Genomic DNA, 19,405 nt, shown 5'->3' with positions numbered 1-19,405 from the left:
CGACTTGAACCTTCGTCAGCCAGAAGCACTGCAAACACCACAGCGCGCCCGGACGAAGGCGCCTCAAGCCGCCACAGGCTCCCGCGTCTCGCCGTTTCGAAACACACAAATCAAGCCCGTTTCTGCAGGGTCGCTCGCGGCTCTCGGCTCACATTGGCCACGGCATTGTCAGGGGGCACCAGCTAGGATCCACTGCTCGACACTCTAGACTACGATGCAGGTCGCACAACGGCTTGCAGGCGCTGAATCTGAGCGTACTGAGGCGGAAACGCAGATGAGCCCGCCGGGCGTATTGTTCCAGTCGTCAGGAGACGGTTTAAAGCCTGAATGCCACCCACTATGGACGACGGCATCACTTTTCGTGACACACATTCTCTCGTGACAAGCAAGCCTTCGTCGACATTCCTTCTACATTCATTCATTTGTGTTCGAAAGCGCAGGGTCGCTTTCCTTCTTTGAGCCTCCTTGTTACTGCTTCAGATACCCCTTTCAACCCACATCCATCTCTTTGGCACTGTTGTGGAGAGGAGCAGAACATTGTCAACTGATCAGACTTTCAACCACAGCCCTTCATTTCTCCCTACTACTTAAAGACTTTCAAATCCTTCGTCTTATACCCAAACCACTCGTTTGTTCATTACAACACTCTTTACGAATCTTTGATCCATCACACGATGTACACGAAAGCACTTTCTCTTCTCGCCCTGGCTGGCGTTGCTCAGTCCCACATGAGCATGTTCTACCCCCCACCACTTGGTGGAGCCCCTTCTATCAACAAACAGTCGACCGAGTTGGACTCCGAGTTCAACTATCCTCTCGGTTGCTGCGGTGCAGAGGGTGGCGATACCAATCCGTCTCCTGGTCTTTGCCGTGGCCATCTCGACAAGTTCGATACCGAAACGGCGTCAGTGACCTGGGAAGCCGGTCAAGATGCCCACTTTCAGCTCACCGACTACTCCTACGACCCGAATGCGCCTGGGTCCACACACGCTGGAGGTTCCTGCCAGGTCGGCTTCTCCATTGACAAAGGCGCGACGTGGAAGGTTGCCGCTTCATATCATGGCGCTTGTCCTCATGCCACCGAGGACGGCTCTCCCGAAGCCCAGACGTTTGACTTCAAGGTTCCCACTGGTATGCCTGAGGGCGATGCCATCTTTGCCTGGATCTGGCTGAACCGAGGTAAGAATCTTGTCCATTCCCAAGTTTTTGGATACCTTCTAACATCCAACAGAGCATGAGTCCTTTATGAATTGCGCCAAGGTCAAGATCGGCGCTGGCTCTGGCAACAGCACTCCTTCTCAGCCCAGCCAGGCCTCCCACTCAGCAGTTCAGTCGAAGCAACCATCTCAGTCAGGTACCACACCAAAGCAGCCGGCTCAGTCATCCGCACAGCCGAAGCAACCAGACGACACCGAAGAACCTTCAACTCCTACTTCTACTTCTCGTGCAGGCGGTCGCCGCCCAAGGCCCTCGGCCGCCACTTCAACAGCCACTGTTGTTGCCACCGTTACTCGCTCACGACCAACTCCCACCTCTTCCGCTGACTCCGACGACTCTGATAACTCCGATGACTCTGACAACTCTGACTCTGAGGACTCCGATAACGACTGGTCTTGGCCAAGCCACAAGCCCCACCGCGAGGTGAAGAGAAACGCCAGGCGCTATGAAGTCGACGGCTCAAAGTGCGAGTGCACCCGCGACGAGCTCACGCTAGCTGCCCGCTGCTTTTGCGACGCATCTGATGAGAAGCGTGGAGATGTGGAGCGCAAGGCTCTTCGCATGCACCGCCGCACTTTCTACAAGCGCGTCGATGCTTGCAACTGGGACTCCGCTCCGGCCATGGAGGTCTCTTACTACACCCCAGGTGCCAAGTGTGCGGCCAACGCGAAGATCAACACTCCTACAAGCGATAATTTTGAAATCAAGTGGGATGTATCTTGCGGTGCCGTTGAAGGCAAAAGCGAATATCCCCTGAAAACTATGAACTGCGGAATGTATGCGGCCTAGACCGACCTTGATCGCCTTCTGGGATACAGACATTCTTCTTTTCTTGTCACATACCCTTTGACTTCTATTCTCTCGTTTACATCACGTTCACGGACGCTAGTATCTTCATTCTTTTCTACTTGAGGCCAAGCGGTTGCTCAAAGCGCCCAGGTGCCCATTTCTTTTCGCTTCTTTACATCGCGAGTAACAGGGGGATCTTACTCTCATAGCATCGGGGGGAAGGCTTGTTGTTTCTTACATTTCACGTTACTCATGCATACAACATCTTATGACTTGGTCGGGCTGGGTCGGTACGCGAAAAGGAAAAGGGACGGGACAGGAACAAGGAGTACAAATGGGTCGAGAAACATGAATTGAACGTTTTGACATATCTATCAAACATGATACTTTTGAGACAAATTCGCGTGAGATTCTCGCTATCTTGTGTTATTGTTTGTTTTTGAGTCTACACCAACGGACCTTGAAAGCAAACAAACCTTGTAAACCTAGCATAAAACCACGACTAACTACTTTTGCAGTACCTAAAGGTAAAACCTCCGGATGAGGGAAAAACCCCTTAGGTATGTGCGCATCAAATGAAAGAAATGCTTGCCAATTTTGACCTTCCTTTTGATGTTCGACACCTCCATTGCCAATTCCAACTAAACCTTCTCCTGCTGTACCTCTCCTTCTGTCATGGCTGACTCGGAACTATAGTATTGACCGAAGACACGATCTTCAATTTCCATGTTTTTGTCGAATTTGGCAAACTGACCGTGTCCGTTGCGACGGAAATAAATCCTTTTACCCCATTTCCACGCCTCCACGCCAGCGAAAAACGTTCCCGAGGACACGAACACAATCCCCCATTCCCAATCTATCGGTGCATGCTTGAAGACCACGGTATTGAGTTTTGGAATATAGATCAGAGGGAATAGCGTAACGAAGCCGGCGACAATGGCCCAGAAGAGGAACTGGTTGCGCCAAACATCGAGCGCCCATTGAGTGAAGTATCGCTTCGAGTTAGGCTGCATGCGGAAGAAGGAGCGACGTGTGTCTATCATTTCCCATGCCAGGAAGAGGGCAAACCATGTTAGGCATGCAAATGTCGTAGCTCGCGCGCGGAAGACCAGCTCACAAGATTCGTTGTAGCTTTCATTGCATCCTTGTCCGAGACTGCCGTCGCCAAAGCCGTAGACAACAAGTGTGAAGCTGCAAAGGCACAGCGAGGTAATCCACACGCCGTAGACCACCATATCGATGAGGAACTCCTTTGTGAAAATGCCGGTCTTCAGAGACTTTGGTGGACGCTGCAGGATGTCCGGCACGGCGCGTTCAAAGCCTAGCCCCATATCAGGCATTCCAGACGTCGCCATGATGATCCAGACTATCTGGACAGGGGCGAGCGGAAATACTGACAGCCCAGTGCTGTCTTTGAAGGCGAGACCGACAAGGAGCGTACCGGCTTGTGCAACGTTTTCGGCGAGAACGTGAAGCACAAATTTCTGAATATTGTCGAAAATTCGGCGACCTTCTTCGATAGCGGCGAGAATGGATGCGAAGTTATCGTCAGTCAATACGATATCGGATGCTTCCTAGATCGAGGTTTAGCGATGGAGTCGGGAAGCGGGACTTGTATGGAAGGGTTCTTACCTTGGCTACATCTGATCCAGCTTGACCCATTGCAATGCCAACGTCGGCGCGCTTGAGTGAAGGTGAATCGTTGACACCATCACCAGTCTATATATAATATGAGCACAGTGCTAACAAGACACCATAGGGCAACGTGGAAGTCACTTACCATGGCACAGAAGCGTCCTCGACGATGGAGAGCCTCAATCATGCGAACTTTCGTTTTCGGTGCACATCTTGCGACTACTAAAGGCAACACAGGTAGCTCATCGACTTGGTCATCTGTAAGACTGTCAAACTGAGATGCGGTCATGACTAAGGACTGTGCGATGTCTCCGGAAATACGCTTCATGCGGTCAGGAGAAGGCAGGATGCCGACTTCAGTCGCTATGGCTTTGGCAGTCTCCGGATGGTCGCCGGTAAGCATGTGTACCTCGATGCCAGCCTCGTGGCATTGGCGTACAGCAGGAGCGGACTCGGGTCGAGGGGGATCGTATAGACCGATCAGGCCACGGAAAACAAGGTCACTTTCGACGGAAGCACGATCGACATCAGCCCCCTTCTCTACCTTGCCAACGTACTGCTTGCTAGCTAGAGCTAATACACGGAGGCCAAGGCCGGCCAAAGCCTCCATATTACTCAGGATCTCGTCACGGAAGTTAGTGATGTCAATTGGCTCTTCTGAATCCTGCGTGATGATTGTGGTACAGCTCTCAACGACGCGTTCGACGGCACCCTTGGTAAAAGCGAAGACCTTACCACTCGAATGCTGCATGATGACTGACATGCGCTTGACGTCCGAGTCGAAGGGAAGCTCGACTAGTTCATCCCACTCAGCTGATTCACCTGTGACAAGGCGACTGCGAATTCTTCCGAATCTAGCAGCAAATACCTGGATGGCGATCTCGGTCGGATCGCCGAGGGCCTCCCAGTCACCATCATCTTTCTTCCTCACGGTAGCGAGATTGGCCAAGCACGCGACATCGAGAAAGTGTTCAAAGCCGCCGTGAGCGTGCGAATCGAGTGTCTCTGACGAGACGACCTCTCCGCATGTACAGCCGCCAGATTTCAGGTCCATCTTTCGAGGTGATTCAGAGGAGAAGCGGATCTCACCGGCTGTAGGATCTTGCGGTGCGGTGGAGTTTTCTATGGTGTAAGTTCCCATGCTTGGGATCCATGCCCCACGAGCGATCATCTTGCCCTGGGTCAAGGTTCCAGTTTTGTCAGAGCAGATATCCGTCACACCTCCAAGGGCTTCCAGGGATTTGAGGTTCCTAACGATAACATTCCGCTTAACCATGCTCTTGGTTCCAGCTGCCATGGTGATTGTAAGCACGACTACTAGACTGGCTGGGATCATCGACAGGCCTGTGGCGACTGCATAGATGATCACTTCCTGAGTGGCATTGAATTCGTTTGCTGCTAGGACGATGATCGCACAAACAACAGCTATACCGAAGAGTAACATGGCAAGTTTGGACAGCTTCTTCTGTAGCGGGGTTCCAACATTGAGGCCAAGGAATCGTCCGATCGCGTCAGTGAAAGTAAGCGTGTACGCCTCCATGTAGCGATGTGGCTTAGCACGACCGTCTGGCTTTCTTTTCACAGGTCGAACCTTAGACTTTGTTTCGCGTAGCTGGGCAGCGATGGCACCAATCTCTGTAAAAGCTCCAGTTGCAAAGACAATGCCCTTAGCACGACCCTTGGTGACGTTGGACGAACTGTAGGCTACGTTAAGACGATCTCCAGGGCCAGTTTTCTCGGGGAAAGTTTCTTTCTCGTTTTTGCGAACCGGTAACGATTCTCCAGTCAGCAAGGCCTCGTCTGTCTCGAAATTGACAGCTTCGAATACCCTGGTATCCTATTAGCGTCGAGAGACCTTGGAGGTGTTGAGGACGATCATGACTAACCTTATGTCGGCAGGAAGAGTATCACCTGTTTTGATTTCGATCACGTCACCAGGAACAACTTCACCCGAAGGGACAGCCACCTGTTGCCCTCCACGGATGACATGAGCGGTTGGTGAACTGAGAGAGCGCAAAGAGTCCATTGTCTTCTCAGCAGACCACTCTTGGAAGAAGCCGACGACTACCTATGGAGACTGTTAGAAATGAGACTCGAACTGGAAGATGGATAATACATACATTGAGTAGGATCACAAAGGTAACAACTCCGCCTTCGATCCAGGAGCTGATTCCAAAGCTGACAGCCATAGCAAGGATCAACACCATGGTCATTGCGTTGGCGACCTGGGCGATGAGGATCTTTATGACGGACACACCCTCGACTTCTCCCAGTTCATTCGAGCCATAGTCCTCAAGGCGACGTTTGGCTTCAGCGTCAGTGAGACCAGACCAAACCTCGGTGCTCAGTTCGTCCACGACTTGTGCGAGAGTAAGACTGTGGGCGGGGAGTGACATGGGCCGGTTTGATTGGCCGCTAACATGGCCCTCGTTGGGCGCTTCTCCTTTCTTTCCCATCTCTTCGAGACGGAAAGGCGTTCAAAAATATAACTAACGTTTGAGTTTTCTACGAACTCTTGCCCCGCGGACTATAGCCACGTGGACGAACTGAGTAGGAAGGTTGATGGTTGCAGACTGCATAGGGAACTTCAGCACGGGGTTTGGGTCAGACTCCTCCAAGTTGACGCCGTGATTGGCGAGGTAGTGAGAATTGAGCTAGATGCTGGAACAAGTTAAAAACAGTGGTGTTAGGAGCTTGAAGTAGGCTTCAAGGTAAAATTTGTGAAGAGTTCCTCCAGATGCGGTACTGTTTGGATAGTGCGGAACAGTTTGGGCGAGGAACACAACGACGAGATGTGCTTTTGTATGTTGGTGGTGTGGCAATTCGTCGGGATTCATATTTTGCAGAGTGCTGCCGAATATGTACTCTAACTTACAGGAGCCAAGATCTGCTGCCAAGCCCACTTGCGAGACGGTTTCTTGGGTCTTGGCTGTGAAAGTAGCGTCACGTTACTTGGCATCATGCTACGGCATACTCGCTTCACGGTTATAGCGGATGTATGGCTTGGCATTCCAAGACATGCGTTCTCTCTGCGTCATTGTTAGGTCGTGTTTTCCTGGGCGGTGAATGTTCGGCTTGCAATCCCTGTTGGCCCAGCCTTTCGTCGTGGCAAAAAAAGCCATCCCTACCTTGGCAAAAAGGTACATCAGTTTTTGGCTTGGCTAAGGTGGGTTTTGTCATTATTAAGAAGTGCTCATGAAGGTTTTCTCGCCTCGTCCTTCAAGATCTTAGGAACGGAATCCGCACCTTCACACTATCAGTCTTCGACGCTGAAACGGGTGTAATTGTCCAATCCAATCCATTTGTTTGATAATATATCTGGGGGTTGGTTATGCAGTGAGGAAACGTTCATTATTGGCGCAGCCTTGAGTGCGACGAGTCTAGGGGGGGTTACGTTTGCTGTCACCGCAATTGCTTCCACAAACTTTCCAGATTCGGATCAAATCCGTGGCTGTGATCGATTTGAATTATGTTTCCTTGGTTCCTTGGAGTTTGGTACGCCGCTGTAGCATTTGGTCGCAAGTGTTGTAGGGACTCATTGAGCAAATGATACACTTGGCGGCATAGTGTTCAGTAATCAAGATGGGCATGTGAGTGTTTCGTGCACCAGTCAGCGGGAAGATGTTAGCCATAGAGTCCTGGAATAGTCAGCATAGTGCTTCGTTCGTGCGTCGGCCCATAGAGGAGTGCCTGATGGCTGGAAGGGTGCGCGGCTCCAACATTATTTCTATAGTGTAGTAGCGCTGTGGCAAAGAAGCGACGTTGGCTTTGGCATTACTCAAAATGCAACAGGATATGTTATCGTCGATGTCGCAAGAGGTGGGTGAAGCCTGCCTGAAAGGATGCGCCATGCGACTCATAGCCTCCTATCTCTGATTGGCTGTATGACTCTGCTCAGCCATCACCGCGGGCTGTGATCTCACTCCACAACTTCCTCACCCACCACCTCAGCGTATCGCCATCCAATTGAGTCACCATGTTCTGGCCATATCCGTGAGAGAAGTACGCCTTGGAGAGTCACGCCAACTATCTACACTATGTCGGACGAGGGCGAGCCGTTAATCATAGCCCCAAAGGGCGATCTCGTCCTCGATGTTGCACAGGAAGAGGATAGCCAGCGGTTTTCGTACCGCGTAGACTCGAAGACGTTGCAACAGAACTCACGGTACTTCGAGAATCTGTTGAGTGACCGCTTCAGCGAGGGACAGCGACTGTCAGCGGCTCTTGAGGCTCTGAAACTCAGTGAACACTCAAATATTGCAGATGCTACCATAGACGTGCTACCCCATATATCAATCGTCAACGTCGGCAGAGTGGCGCTTTTGAAGGCGTCCTCGGTCGAAAACCTAGTCGCAGATTTCCTTCGCTCAATACACGGATTCGACCTCGCCGTGATAAACCCTCCCGTCGCCAATCTTGCCAACCTCGCCGTTGTTGCCGACCGGTTCGATGCTGTCGCATGCGTTTCGAAGTACGTGGAGCGGAGAAAATACCTACAAGTTGTCGATGCGAAGTCGAAAGGCAGACCAAGTCCGACCTTGACGGAGGAAAGAGTGCGACAAAAGCTGCTGATCGGGCTACTGTTCGACCACCCGCCCTGGGTCACAAAATACGCCAAGCACATGATCATGCGAGATTCAGTACAATGGCGGCCTGGCGTAGAGGAGAATCATACACAAGCTCTGTGGTGGGACATACCGAATGGAGTCGAAGATGAAATGATCCAGCGACGCGAGTACATTTTGGAGACGATCAACTCTCTCCAGGCGCATTTCCTCAAGCTGTATACCTCTGGAGAACGGCAGTGTAAGCTGGGGTACGACACATCACTACAATGTGACAGCTTCCAGCTTGGAGAAATGGTGCGGTTCTTCCACAAGATCGACACGGTGCGATTACAGGGTAAAATCTATGACAACACGGAGCCTACGTACTACCTGGGGGATATCGATCGGTTACTTATGTCATTGCGGCAATGTTCAAACTACCAAGTCGACGCCAACCACTCCCACTGTGGTCTACGGTCACGACTTCTCCCACTAGTTGACCTCATACAGAACCAGCTCAGTCTCGACAATGGCAGCCTTGACATTGGTATTTGCGCCGATTGCTGGAACCATCATCGCTCAGAGTATGCCTGGTCACTAGCTAAGAGACCGGTCTTGTGGACCCATCCTCGGTCCTTGACGGGCAATCGCACGCTTGCCAATGGCTTCTCACGGAAGGGCCATCAGCGGACGCCAAGTAGCTGCCTCAGCAAGCATGTTGCGGTGAGGGATCTGTTCATGGCTGTCGAAAGGCACTGGACGGCTAGGGACGTCTTTTAGGAAAGTGATGACGAGCTGAAGCGGCCATATCGCGGCCTCCGGGCCTCCCTCAGATTAAGCTTAATTCGACATCCCCCAGAACCCCTGCACATTTGTACACTAGTCTACCTTCTGCCGACCGCTAGTTTCAGTTCTACGGTGACTACCTTGTCAGGCATACAGGGCCTCAAAGTCATCTTCCTGGGTCACTGTTTGGCTACTACTTACAAACCATTATGAGCCTAGAAAGTCTTTTAAGAAGCAGCTGTTGACAATGAATCTGCCTCAGTTACGCCTTGATAGCATCGAGGTGCTAGAGAGGAAGGTTGGCTTGACCGGCCGTATTGCGATGTGGAACGCCATATACCTAGACCTATCGGCACCAATCTCTGCGCAGAGAGTTCCTTCTGAGTGCTGCAGTGGTTCATCACTTGTGCTAAAGCGATCTTCCCGTGGATAGAGCCACGGTGATTGATCGAGATGGTGGGGAGGTTGGTCACGTGAAGGTGGTCGGGCTGTGCAAGTCACTCTAATTGGTCAGCTTTTCAATATACCTGAGCGGCTGTGCCTAAATCACGTTACACGGTCCACAAGGCTGTGCTTACTGAGGAGCAGCTTAAGGCGTATACTGGTGGCGCTCGTTTCAATGACTGACTCCAAACAAGAGTCCTTTAGCGCAGACAAGGCAGAAAGGTACCACATGTAAGGCATTCACAACTGAGCTTCGCCGCTTATCATCTTGACACAGTCGTATAAAAAAACTCCTTTGACCCACCCATGGAACAACGCAATTACTACTGCATCTAGCGCTGCAACTTCAAACAAGGTTCTCAACTCTGCTCCGTTTGCCCTTCTGACTCAAAAAGACCCACGTTTGCTCCTTCTCCAATGTCTGTTTCACTCGCCTACTCGTGCTACGATGGACAGTGCATGAGCACAGGCGACCCCTTCCGACTCACAACCTCACCCGACATTCCACACCACACTTCATTCAAAAGCTCCAGGATGTTCAACGGCTTGAGGAAGACCTTCTCAAAGCGAAAATCGAACCCTATCAACGACTCAACGTGGGGTACAACAAACACAGCCAGCTCACATCCAGCACCTCAGCAAAAGCCCACCGGTGAACGTACCGGCGGTCTTGCGCCACGGTCGAATAGTAACCCGTTTGCTCCATCGTCACCTGCGACACGTAGACCAAGTAAGTATAACAACCAGCGCTCACTGCGCTGAACTTTCCAGTAACATCCTCTGACGTTTCCTACAGGCCGCTCAATCATGAATCCGTTCAGCAGTTCTAATGACGCCCCGCCTGCATACACTCCAGGCCCCGCGCAGACTAACGTGGACTCATCACGACCAGCTTCGGTTTCTACAGATGCTGATCCCTATGCGTTCCTTAAGACCTTTGACACTATCTTTTTGATAGATGATAGCGGATCTATGGCCGGGCGTTCATGGAAAGAGACAGGCGCAGCCCTTGAGACTATCACGCCCATCTGCACCCAGCGCGACGCAGACGGCATCGACATTTACTTTCTAAATCACCCCGACTCCTCACTCTATAAGAATATCAAGACTGCCGGCACCGTCGTCGAAATCTTTCAGACTGTGCGCCCCGGCGGTGCAACTCCAACGGGCCAGCGCCTCAACAAGATCCTGAGGCCGTACCTCCAGCGCTATGAACGAGCTCCTGAGACCACAAAACCTATCAACATTATCGTGATCACCGACGGCGAGCCCTCTGACGATGTTGAGTCCCCTATCATCCAGGCGGCCAAGAAGCTTGACAAGCTCGACGCGCCCGCATGGCAGGTTGGCATCCAGTTCTTCCAGGTTGGCAAAGAGCCCGGTGCGCGCGAGCATCTCAAGCAGCTCGATGACGGGCTCAAAGAGCTCGCAGGTGATGATGACCTCAGGGATATTGTGGACACTGTGCCTTTTACCGGGGAGGGGGATGCACAACTTACCGGAGTGGGAATACTCAAGATTTGTCTTGGAGCCGTGAACAGGAGGCTAGACCGTAACTCGAAGGAGCTGTATCGCACGAAGTGACCGCTTCGATGCAGCAGACTTACAGCGTAACGTACGCTGGGCGAGGAGGTCTTCGGGCCACAATCGCCGTATGGAGTCTCGATCATGGCGCCACACTAGCGCTTACACGATGGCTTCATTCCTTCGAATGGGATGGTGTCTAAAATGGCGTTGGCGGCACAATTTCATTGGTTTCTGAATTTCTCTGCATATGATACCCCGGGCTGCATGAATCGGTATCATGACAGATTTGGGTGGCAGTCTGCTTTGCTTATCATGGGTAACATGGACTTTCAACCTTTCCCAATCATCGGTAGTCATCGATGGTACAGTCTATAGTCATTCCTTTCTAATATATGTTCCCAACTAGTCTTGCTAGCCAATCTTGAATCCCGTGCACAGACTACTGGCTCACTGTGTCAGCCTATGCGATATTTGGAGTAAATGAGGGCACCAAGAGGGGTATTGTGCGCCTGGTGTGCCTGACGTGGTAAGGCAGAATCCATATCTACCGGTCATAGTGGACCTTCATCCTACACTACGGCAAGCGATGTGGCCTTGAGCTATTGCAACTCTGCCCCGCGCTTACGATACGAGTAGAAAATTTTGATGTCAACCTAATGCATCCTGCAGTAGAAGGTGTGCACCGCTATGGGGCCCAGCGTGCTCCTCATCAGATGACTGCCCAACCTGCATGAACACGTCGCGTGCATGATGGTAATAGCGAATAGAATAGGAGACATCATATAGCGGCTAGCGATCAAATATGATGACAAGCATCAAGAGCGAGTTACGTTAGAAGTTGTCATGGCTTTCAATACGCCTATTTCTATTGCCTGTGAAGACAGCTGTGATGACCGAACACAATGAAATAAAAGCTGGCAGAGGCGCAGTTCAATGTAGAGAAACAAAGAGAATCTCAAAACCTCGAGAGGAGTACTAGTCCGTCTGAAATGACAAGCTAACACGGGATATCCTTTCACAACAACCTAACTACTTTAGTCATGGCCAAGACGAACAGAGAACAAATGAAACGATGTGATTTATGTCATTAAGCTATGCATAGAAGGCTCCGGTCCATCTTGATGCGCAAATGCCGCGAATTAAAATTCTTGATCGTGAAACTCCGTCACTGAATGCAAGTATATGTATGCATGCTTGGGTATCGTACCTCCTTCCTAAAAGCCCGCTCAAAAACGCCCCATACATAACCCACACTAACAAATGAAAACAGTAACCTGAATAGGCTTTGGAACAAAACACGCTTCAACCAGCTCATGACACTCATCGCCGCCGACAGGGTAGTTTCATCCTCATCCACTCATCCCCCACGATCGCGTGGCCAACGCGCGTTTCGTAAAACATGCGTTGATTTTGCGCCCGTTGCGCTGGGCTCAGGCGTCGCTTGTGTATGTTTCCTTTTCGGTCGCGCGTGTATTCGAATTTCTCTTCGCCGATGATGTTGTGGATGGCTTGCTCCTGCGGGTTCATCTTGCAGTAGTAGGTGGGTTTTGGGAGCGGTTTGTCGCCGCTTAGCCGCGAGGAGAGAGACTCGACGCTGAAGCGTGTGGACAGCATTATGGGAATGTAGGAGGAGAGGTCGTGATGCTGGTTATATGGATTTGTTGGCGACGTGTTGTTCGAACGCGAACGCGGTTTGGTGTTGCGTTGTAGGCGTGCTTGAAGTTTGGAGTTTGAATTTCGTTGTTGTGTGGTTTTGATGGGAATTTATGAGAAGGAAGAGAGCGTTGGGGCTTTGAGCGTTTCGATGCACAATGTGGAGTGGTGCATATAGACAAACCAGGGTTTGGTCAGGTCCCAGAACCGACTTTGTTGTTCAATAATGCTGAACAATGCGCGGTACCGACATTGTTAGATGATTTTTCAACAAAAATATGGAACAATGTGGACAGTGCTTCAAAAATGTGCTCCCCAGAGATGAGGCTGGGGCGGAGTATATATCGCTGGGTCGGTCTAGAGTCCGCGTACCTTGGCTGGCATTGCGCCTGCACGATTGCGTGGGATCTTGCGAATGTTCCAAGATGCGCCCAGAAGCACCAGTTGAAACCTATTGTCCGACACTCGGCAAGGGAGGCTCTGTGTAGCATACTGGCCAATACATTGTATATCCGGATCACGGAAGTCCTCCACTGTGGCTCTATGCATCACTTAGCCTCTCAAGACACGCAAGGTTTGACGCCGCGCCCAGAAAACGGAGGCTTGTCACGGTGGAAGATCATATTTCCAAGATGCGTGGCAGGCTTACAGCGATGTTGTGGATTGAAGATCGCTATTACCAAGACCTTGGCGTTTGATTCGTGATGTGGAATGGCAAGAAGCGAATCGAAGAGGTCAAAGATCATCGCTTCTATTACACGATGGGTTAGACGTGTACGCCATCCCGTGGGAGCCCCAATCTCCCTGAACAGATCAGACGCACGATCCCCTATCTCCCCCGCGTTATTTGCTGGCTTTCCTTTTACGGCATCAAATAGTCAAAAGGAGACCTGCCAAGGACGGGGGGTCCTACATCTGGTGTCCCGGATCGATCCTTTCAAATACGGGCCAGGAAATTGGGTCTGGTATAACTAGGTCTCCTTTATTTGTTTGTTTTATGGTAAGCCAGGATTGAATTAGTACAGAAATATGCAGCGCCTATCCCGGAAGATGAATCGTAATCACAAACATCCCCCGCACGCAAAGTACCTCCACAGATTAGCTAAAAAATACTGGAATCAGCAGATGACCATACAGAACGAGGTAAACGCCGAGTAAGCAGCAACTAAACCTTATCATTTTCATGCGACGGTGATAATATATTGCAAGTCAGCATGATCCCACCACATCAAACTAGTACAAATCCTCCCAATTTGTACTCGCCGTAGAAGACCGTCTATCCACCCCTACCTTTGGTGTCCGCAGCAAACCACACTCCCTATCATCCCTATCGCAAACAACCTCATCTTCTTCTAGCTCCTCATCAGCGCCCTCAAACGCATCCTCGTCAAACGCACCATTCCCAAAAGCCGAGTACATCGACATCGGCCGAGGTGGTGGCAGTGTGATCGCGTCATCATCTGATTCGTCGTTGGCGAAGGGGTTTGCATAAGCATTCGTGTGAGAGGCGAGCATGTTGCGGTATTTGTCCACTAGCTGCTCTTGCGTTTGGGGAGGGTCGTACAAAGGGTTGTCGAGAGGGTCAATGATGGGCGTACTTTTTGAAATAGGAGCGCGCGGAGAGGCACCGCCATCGTAGGACATGATTGTTCGTGTGGAAGCGATAGAGTAAGGAGAGGGGTGGTTAGGCCGGCGAGTTGAGGGCCAGCGTTGTGGGAGGGTGGGGAGATCGCCGACGACGGAGTCATGTCGCTTATGATCGGCTGGATAATCTTGCGATGCAGCTTTCTGTGCCTTGGTACGCAGTGGAGCTGGATGTGATCCTACGGATGATATGCTATCGTCTGGATAGACTGTCAAGGTTGACATGTTTGAAGCCAACCGGCCAAGTAGATGCTGCTCAGTTGGCTGACTTAACGGTTTCGTCGAGACGCGATCGCGGAAGCTGGGCATACTGAAGCCCATTGGTGCTCCCGGTGAGAGACGGTCAACGTTACTTGGACGTGGGTTGGGTCCTAGTTTTGGGTCGTGCGGACTCAGAGAACGGTTCTCACGATGTTGATGTCCAGCATCAGCAATCGAACGTGAACGTGAACGCTCAGTCTCATGACTTGTTCGAGATTGAGTCGTGGTGCTGTCCAGACTGGGCTGGTTATAGCGAGTGGATCGATGTTCACCACGGTCAGGATAACGATGCATGCGCTGCTGCTCCTTCCACTCAGCCCGCATCTTCTTCATCTTCAAGCCAAGCGTGCCTGCGTCAAACAGCAACTGATCGCCGCCGTTTGAGGCCTTGATCCAGTATCGAACGAAGCGAAGACGCTTCGATTTAACCTTCTCAAACCCCACAATACCACGTAGAATATCCGTACCGGTAGCTCTATCCTTCATGCGGCCCACCATGCCAGCGAAGAGCGCAAACAGAACATCTTCATCGGACCCGATACGCGCAAGCATACAAGCAGGACATTGGCCCACTTGGTAGTGCCACTTCTCACCACACTGAACAGGCTCACGGCCTGGTGGTGCAGATGTTTCAGTCTTGAAGTCGTCGTGCCACATTTGCCGCACCGGCTCGAGCTGTCGCATCTTCATCTCCTGATGCGTCGTCAGAACGCCCGACATGATGATCGGGTAGAGGAACTTGCCAATAGCGCCATCAACTTCATGGCGTAGCCAAGCCCAGATTTCGTTGATGAGGCATGCATCTAGGCCCTTGTGCGTGCTGCATAGTTCGGTAGAGGAAAGCGAGAGGGGCGAGGATCGCAGGCGACGTGGGAGATTGCGGATTTCCCCTTTTGTGAGTTTCCGGTACTCCTTCTCCTTGCTCTCTGAAGAGGGGAAGGATACTCCTTGGAGTACACGAACAAGCTTCTTCATGTCGCAGTTGTGAAGACGCCGGGTCTCCATCTTCATCATCAGGGAACGCATCTTGGTCTAGGATGTTATGAAGGGATAGGAAATAGAGTGTGTAGATTCGGTTTGGTGTCAGGAGGGCAGAATAACGCGATCATGATGCGTATTGAAAAACCTATAGCCGGATGGTACACTGTGAAAATACCATGTAGTGAAAGTGCATTTTGGGCAGGGCACATTATGTCTAGTGCATTCGGTAGACATCTCGAAGTAGTTGAGCATATTCTGTGAAGCGACAAGGAAAAGGTGATGGGAATATTGTGCGGATGTTGATAGTAGAAAACATGTAGAGGCATCGGTTTGTGACTTGAGGAGGCCGAGGGGAGGTGCTGACGTGTTAGACATTTGTGAGACAAACAAGCTGTGGGTAGGGCATTGTCCGAACACACTTCGATGACGATCTGAGCATATTTTATGAGGACGTTTCATCACCGTGATAGTGAGCGAGGAATTGTAGTGACGGTACAGAAATGAGGTCGATGGGTCCAAGTATTCAGATCGAGTCCGGGTCCCGTTGAGGATGTCCATATTATTTTTGAGTGAGTGCAGCGCACACTCACTTGATCACATGGACATCCTCAACTGGGATCTGAACTCAATCATATGGGTATTCTCTTCATATAGTACATAACCGGGCGAGGCCTCGTAACCACAACAAGAACAAGGAGTCGTAAACAGCCACGTTGGGCGAGGCAATGATGAGCCCCCTAGATCCAAGAAAAAGTAATACAGAAGCGAATGAATATAACCCTCCCGAGGTTATGAAGCTGAAGAATATACATTACTTATCGCAAATGAACGATGCTATTTACACGTGGAAGACTCTGTTCAAAGCTTACTCTGAGCTACGAACCCCCAAGACGTTTGCTCTTCTCCCATGAAGGTTCTGATTAACCTTATTTGTGAGGTCTTTGAAGTTTCCCGCCGAAGACGAGATACTGGTCGCCTTCTTCCGCGAGATGCGGGGCGTCGCTACACCTTGTGGTAACAGGTTCTCGTCAGTTGACAAAGCTGATGCTGCGACAGATCCCGCAGGTACGGTCGTGACGCCGTTCTCCTTCTCTTGATCCAGCTTTTGTTGCGCAACACGGCGGGCACGCTCATACTTCTCAGTAGGGTCACCCTTGTACATGGTTCCGCCTAGTCGGTCTAGGTAGATGAAAAAGGGCTGCGAGAAGTTGGTCTTGATGCCCCAGCTCTGGTGGTGGATATCGTGATAGGCGGCATTATTTGGGAAGAGCCAGTGGAATGGGTCGAAAGGAAATGCGTAGCCGCCGTGGTCAGTCACCGTCTTGACCGTGGAGAGAGTGAAGAAGAACATTGACTGTCGCATCGTCATGCCCGTGAGCAAGTAGCTAATACCAGCACCTAGGGTGTCTAGAGCAAAACCTTCGAGAGGATGATTATACAGAGCGCCATAGGCATACGGAACGTAAAGGCGGTGATGGCGCGAGTGGAAGGTGACTGTTAATATTAGCTGGGAAAGCAGAGGGATTCTCTTCGATGTGAACTCACCATACAACCACTTGTTCATGTGCATGGCACGATGTAACATGTACTCCCACGCATCCATGATGACGATGGCAGCGGCGAACTGCATGGCTGGAATAGCGTACCAGTACGCAAAGCTAGCAGTAGCCAGTTCCCATGAAGCAAAAGCGGGGACCAGAGTCTGCTCTCCTGCGATGGTGGCTGTCTGCAGCAGCGTGGGGTATTTGCCTCCGATAAGCACTGAGGCGAGCGTGGGTTGCGAGGAGGAGATGTTCGAAGCCAGGGCGACAGGGTTCAGTCCTACGGCAGAGAAGATTATGGGGACTGCGCGCTGGGCCAACCTGATCTTCTGCGCGTACCAAGCGACATGGTAGTCTGCTATACCGGTCGTAGGAGGGTCGTCAAACATGGAAAGGCTAAATGAAGCTATGATTTGGATGATTTGCTGGAGTACAACGTCACGCAGCACTTCGTACCGCGATACATGGTTGCGCTTGAGGACCTCGGCTGGGGTGTGTAGGCGGTACTGTGGGTAGAGGTCGTATACGTCAATGACGTGGTATATCAATGAGACGATCCAGTATCCAAGGACGGGTAAAGCTGCCTGTATGAGCTCATCGGAAATCCACCAGGTGAGAGGCTGTAGTGGTGTAAGAGTGTAGTCGGGTAACGGGGGGAGGTCGTATGAGGTCGTGTTTGCGCTCGCCATGTTGCGGCGGAGGTCGAGTGTAGCGGAAGCTAATCACGAAGAGCGGAGGAGAGAGGAAGTGTAGGCAGTATTGGCGGTAAGAGCCGTCGGCGACGAGGCAGCGTTATTATAGCTCGATGGTGCAGGGCAAGCAGCTGGAGTGCGAGCAAGACCGGATGTCGCGGAGCAGCGAGATTAGGGAGAAAGGAGCGATGCTTGCGAGAAGTACGAGTGCGCGAGTAGGGATGGCGGCGCGAATTGGAGAGAAAAAGGGCTCAGAAAGGAGAGGCTGAGGTGGGCAGAGCAGAGCAGGGCGGGATGTAGGGAGATGTCGTGTGAGAGTGGTGCCTTTGGGGGTCAAGCAACAGGAGAGACCACCCGGGGCGGCATCATGATATTTGGCCGCCACCGGATCCCAGGGCCACTGATTTGCCTCCCTCCCGAAGTCCCGTGCAAGAGGCACTAGCGACTGCTTGCGGCTTAGCGCCTTCTCCCTCCCAATTTTCGACCCCACCAATTTCTTCCTCTCAACCTCGAGTAGCCAGCGCTCCCCTCCCGCCCAGCGTACAATAATCCGACCTCTTGCCCGGCCACCCTCCACGCCGTCTCTCTCACACAGCCACTCGTCTATCCACCATGATTATCTTCAAGGTGCGTTCCTGCTGCCTGCCCTGGCCTGCACCACTACCCCACCTTCTCCATCGGGCGCATAGTGCTCTACAGACAGGGCTTGAAGCCAACCCACCCCTCAATACTGGCCACAAAATGCTAATACTGCCCTCCATAGGACATCCTCACCGGTGACGAGATCATCTCCGACTCGTACAACCTCAAGGAGATCGACGGTGTCGTTTACGAGGCCGACTGCACCAAGATCAATGTTGGAGGCGAGACCTTCAGTACGGCCCCCAGCGCAGCCCTTGCCGTAGATACGAGAGTCTAACACAATACAGACACTGGCGGCAACGCCTCTGCTGAGGAGGCCGAAGAGGGTGTCGAGGACACGGCCGAAACCAAGATTGACGTCGTCTACTCCTTCCGCCTGAACGAGACCGGCTTCGACAAGAAGGGCTATCTCACATATCTCAAGGGTGAGAACCATGCAAGCATGTCTCACGGCTGTATACTGACCTGGAGTAGGCTACATGAAGGCGGTCAAGGAAGGCCTCAAGGCCAAGGGTGCCGACGATGCTACCATCAACGACTTCCAGACCAAGGCTTCAGGCTTCGCCAAGAAGATCATCGCCAACTTCAAGGACTACGAGTTTTACACGGGCGAGTCCATGAACCCCGACGGCATGATTGTCCTCCTCAACTACCGCGAGGATGGCACCACTCCCTACGTTACCGTCTGGAAGCACGGTCTCGAGGAGATGAAGGTCTAAGCTTGGGATTATGCGCATCTGGGGATGAAGTGGGGTTGGATTGGTTCATTGAATTTACGAATACCTATTGCATGCTCGGATATCCGCCATTGTGCGAAAAGCGACACGAATCTAGACGACTCTCTTGAGCCATACCTGGCACCCCAGTGTCCTTTCCCATGTCGTGCTGCCTTGTCTTGCTACTCTGGGTGTCGTTCATGCTGCTTCCTTCTGACCATTAGTTGACGGATGGTCGTGACATTCATTGCGCTGTCGTCAAGTGATTGTTGCCATTACATCGAGAGCTAAAGAGACAGACACCTTCATCATGCTAACCCGTAGTTCTT

General features: G+C 51.6%; 8 protein-coding genes across 8 annotated transcripts; 4 read left to right on the top strand and 4 right to left on the bottom strand.

The window, feature by feature from the left end:
• Nucleotides 1-441: 441 nt before the first annotated feature.
• On the top strand, nt 442-2,409 carry K460DRAFT_162762 (lytic polysaccharide monooxygenase). The gene is made up of 2 exons (XM_040926896.1): nt 442-1,179; nt 1,232-2,409. Exons 1-2 carry the CDS (start codon nt 675-677, stop codon nt 2,005-2,007), a joined length of 1,281 nt encoding a protein of 426 aa, XP_040786910.1. The 5' UTR covers nt 442-674; the 3' UTR covers nt 2,008-2,409.
• A 239-nt stretch (nt 2,410-2,648) lies between these two features.
• On the bottom strand, nt 2,649-6,098 carry K460DRAFT_419269 (potassium/sodium eff; the record flags this gene model as incomplete). Its single annotated transcript, XM_040937997.1, has 5 exons — nt 2,649-3,581; nt 3,640-3,726; nt 3,788-5,471; nt 5,529-5,710; nt 5,763-6,098. The coding sequence occupies 5 exons, from the start codon at nt 6,096-6,098 to the stop codon at nt 2,649-2,651; spliced, it is 3,222 nt and encodes a 1,073-aa protein (XP_040786909.1).
• Nucleotides 6,099-7,679: 1,581 nt separating this feature from the next.
• Nucleotides 7,680-8,969, top strand: K460DRAFT_388191 (uncharacterized protein; the record flags this gene model as incomplete). Its single annotated transcript, XM_040935676.1, has 1 exon — nt 7,680-8,969. The coding sequence occupies one exon, from the start codon at nt 7,680-7,682 to the stop codon at nt 8,967-8,969; it is 1,290 nt and encodes a 429-aa protein (XP_040786908.1).
• A 984-nt stretch (nt 8,970-9,953) lies between these two features.
• On the top strand, nt 9,954-11,003 carry K460DRAFT_290836 (uncharacterized protein; the record flags this gene model as incomplete). Its single annotated transcript, XM_040929237.1, has 2 exons — nt 9,954-10,149; nt 10,216-11,003. 2 exons carry the CDS (start codon nt 9,954-9,956, stop codon nt 11,001-11,003), a joined length of 984 nt encoding a protein of 327 aa, XP_040786907.1.
• Nucleotides 11,004-12,168: 1,165 nt separating this feature from the next.
• Nucleotides 12,169-12,849, bottom strand: K460DRAFT_369212 (uncharacterized protein). Its single transcript, XM_040933917.1, has one exon. It carries the CDS (start codon nt 12,558-12,560, stop codon nt 12,267-12,269), a length of 294 nt encoding a protein of 97 aa, XP_040786906.1. The 5' UTR covers nt 12,561-12,849; the 3' UTR covers nt 12,169-12,266.
• A 707-nt stretch (nt 12,850-13,556) lies between these two features.
• On the bottom strand, nt 13,557-15,180 carry K460DRAFT_369210 (uncharacterized protein). The gene has a single exon (XM_040933916.1). The coding sequence runs from the start codon at nt 15,159-15,161 to the stop codon at nt 13,833-13,835; it is 1,329 nt and encodes a 442-aa protein (XP_040786905.1). The 5' UTR covers nt 15,162-15,180; the 3' UTR covers nt 13,557-13,832.
• Nucleotides 15,181-16,350: 1,170 nt separating this feature from the next.
• K460DRAFT_288296 (uncharacterized protein) lies at nt 16,351-17,715 on the bottom strand (the record flags this gene model as incomplete). Its single annotated transcript, XM_040929037.1, has 2 exons — nt 16,351-16,979; nt 17,031-17,715. The coding sequence occupies 2 exons, from the start codon at nt 17,713-17,715 to the stop codon at nt 16,351-16,353; spliced, it is 1,314 nt and encodes a 437-aa protein (XP_040786904.1).
• A 601-nt stretch (nt 17,716-18,316) lies between these two features.
• Nucleotides 18,317-19,342, top strand: K460DRAFT_369208 (translationally controlled tumor-associated). Its single transcript, XM_040933915.1, has 4 exons — nt 18,317-18,345; nt 18,482-18,593; nt 18,648-18,785; nt 18,835-19,342. Exons 1-4 carry the CDS (start codon nt 18,331-18,333, stop codon nt 19,077-19,079), a joined length of 510 nt encoding a protein of 169 aa, XP_040786903.1. The 5' UTR covers nt 18,317-18,330; the 3' UTR covers nt 19,080-19,342.
• Nucleotides 19,343-19,405: the final 63 nt, after the last annotated feature.

Source organism: Cucurbitaria berberidis (assembly GCF_010015615.1).
Source record: "Cucurbitaria berberidis CBS 394.84 unplaced genomic scaffold K460scaffold_4, whole genome shotgun sequence".
NCBI classification, from domain to species: Eukaryota; Fungi; Ascomycota; class Dothideomycetes; order Pleosporales; family Cucurbitariaceae; genus Cucurbitaria; species Cucurbitaria berberidis.
This window is presented reverse-complemented; position numbering and strand designations above follow the sequence as displayed.

Bases quoted from the DNA above. Each gene is read 5' to 3' on its own strand.
- K460DRAFT_162762 (XM_040926896.1), top strand. From the start codon at position 675: ATGTACACGAAAGCACTTTCTCTTCTCGCCCTGGCTGGCGTTGCTCAG. The intron at 1,180-1,231 runs GTAAGAATCTTG...AACATCCAACAG, and splicing joins CTGGATCTGGCTGAACCGAG to AGCATGAGTCCTTTATGAAT.
- K460DRAFT_369212 (XM_040933917.1), bottom strand. From the start codon at position 12,560: ATGCTGTCCACACGCTTCAGCGTCGAGTCTCTCTCCTCGCGGCTAAGC.
- K460DRAFT_369210 (XM_040933916.1), bottom strand. From the start codon at position 15,161: ATGTGGCACGACGACTTCAAGACTGAAACATCTGCACCACCAGGCCGT.
- K460DRAFT_369208 (XM_040933915.1), top strand. The intron at 18,594-18,647 runs GTACGGCCCCCA...AACACAATACAG, and splicing joins TGTTGGAGGCGAGACCTTCA to ACACTGGCGGCAACGCCTCT. The intron at 18,786-18,834 runs GTGAGAACCATG...GACCTGGAGTAG, and splicing joins CTATCTCACATATCTCAAGG to GCTACATGAAGGCGGTCAAG.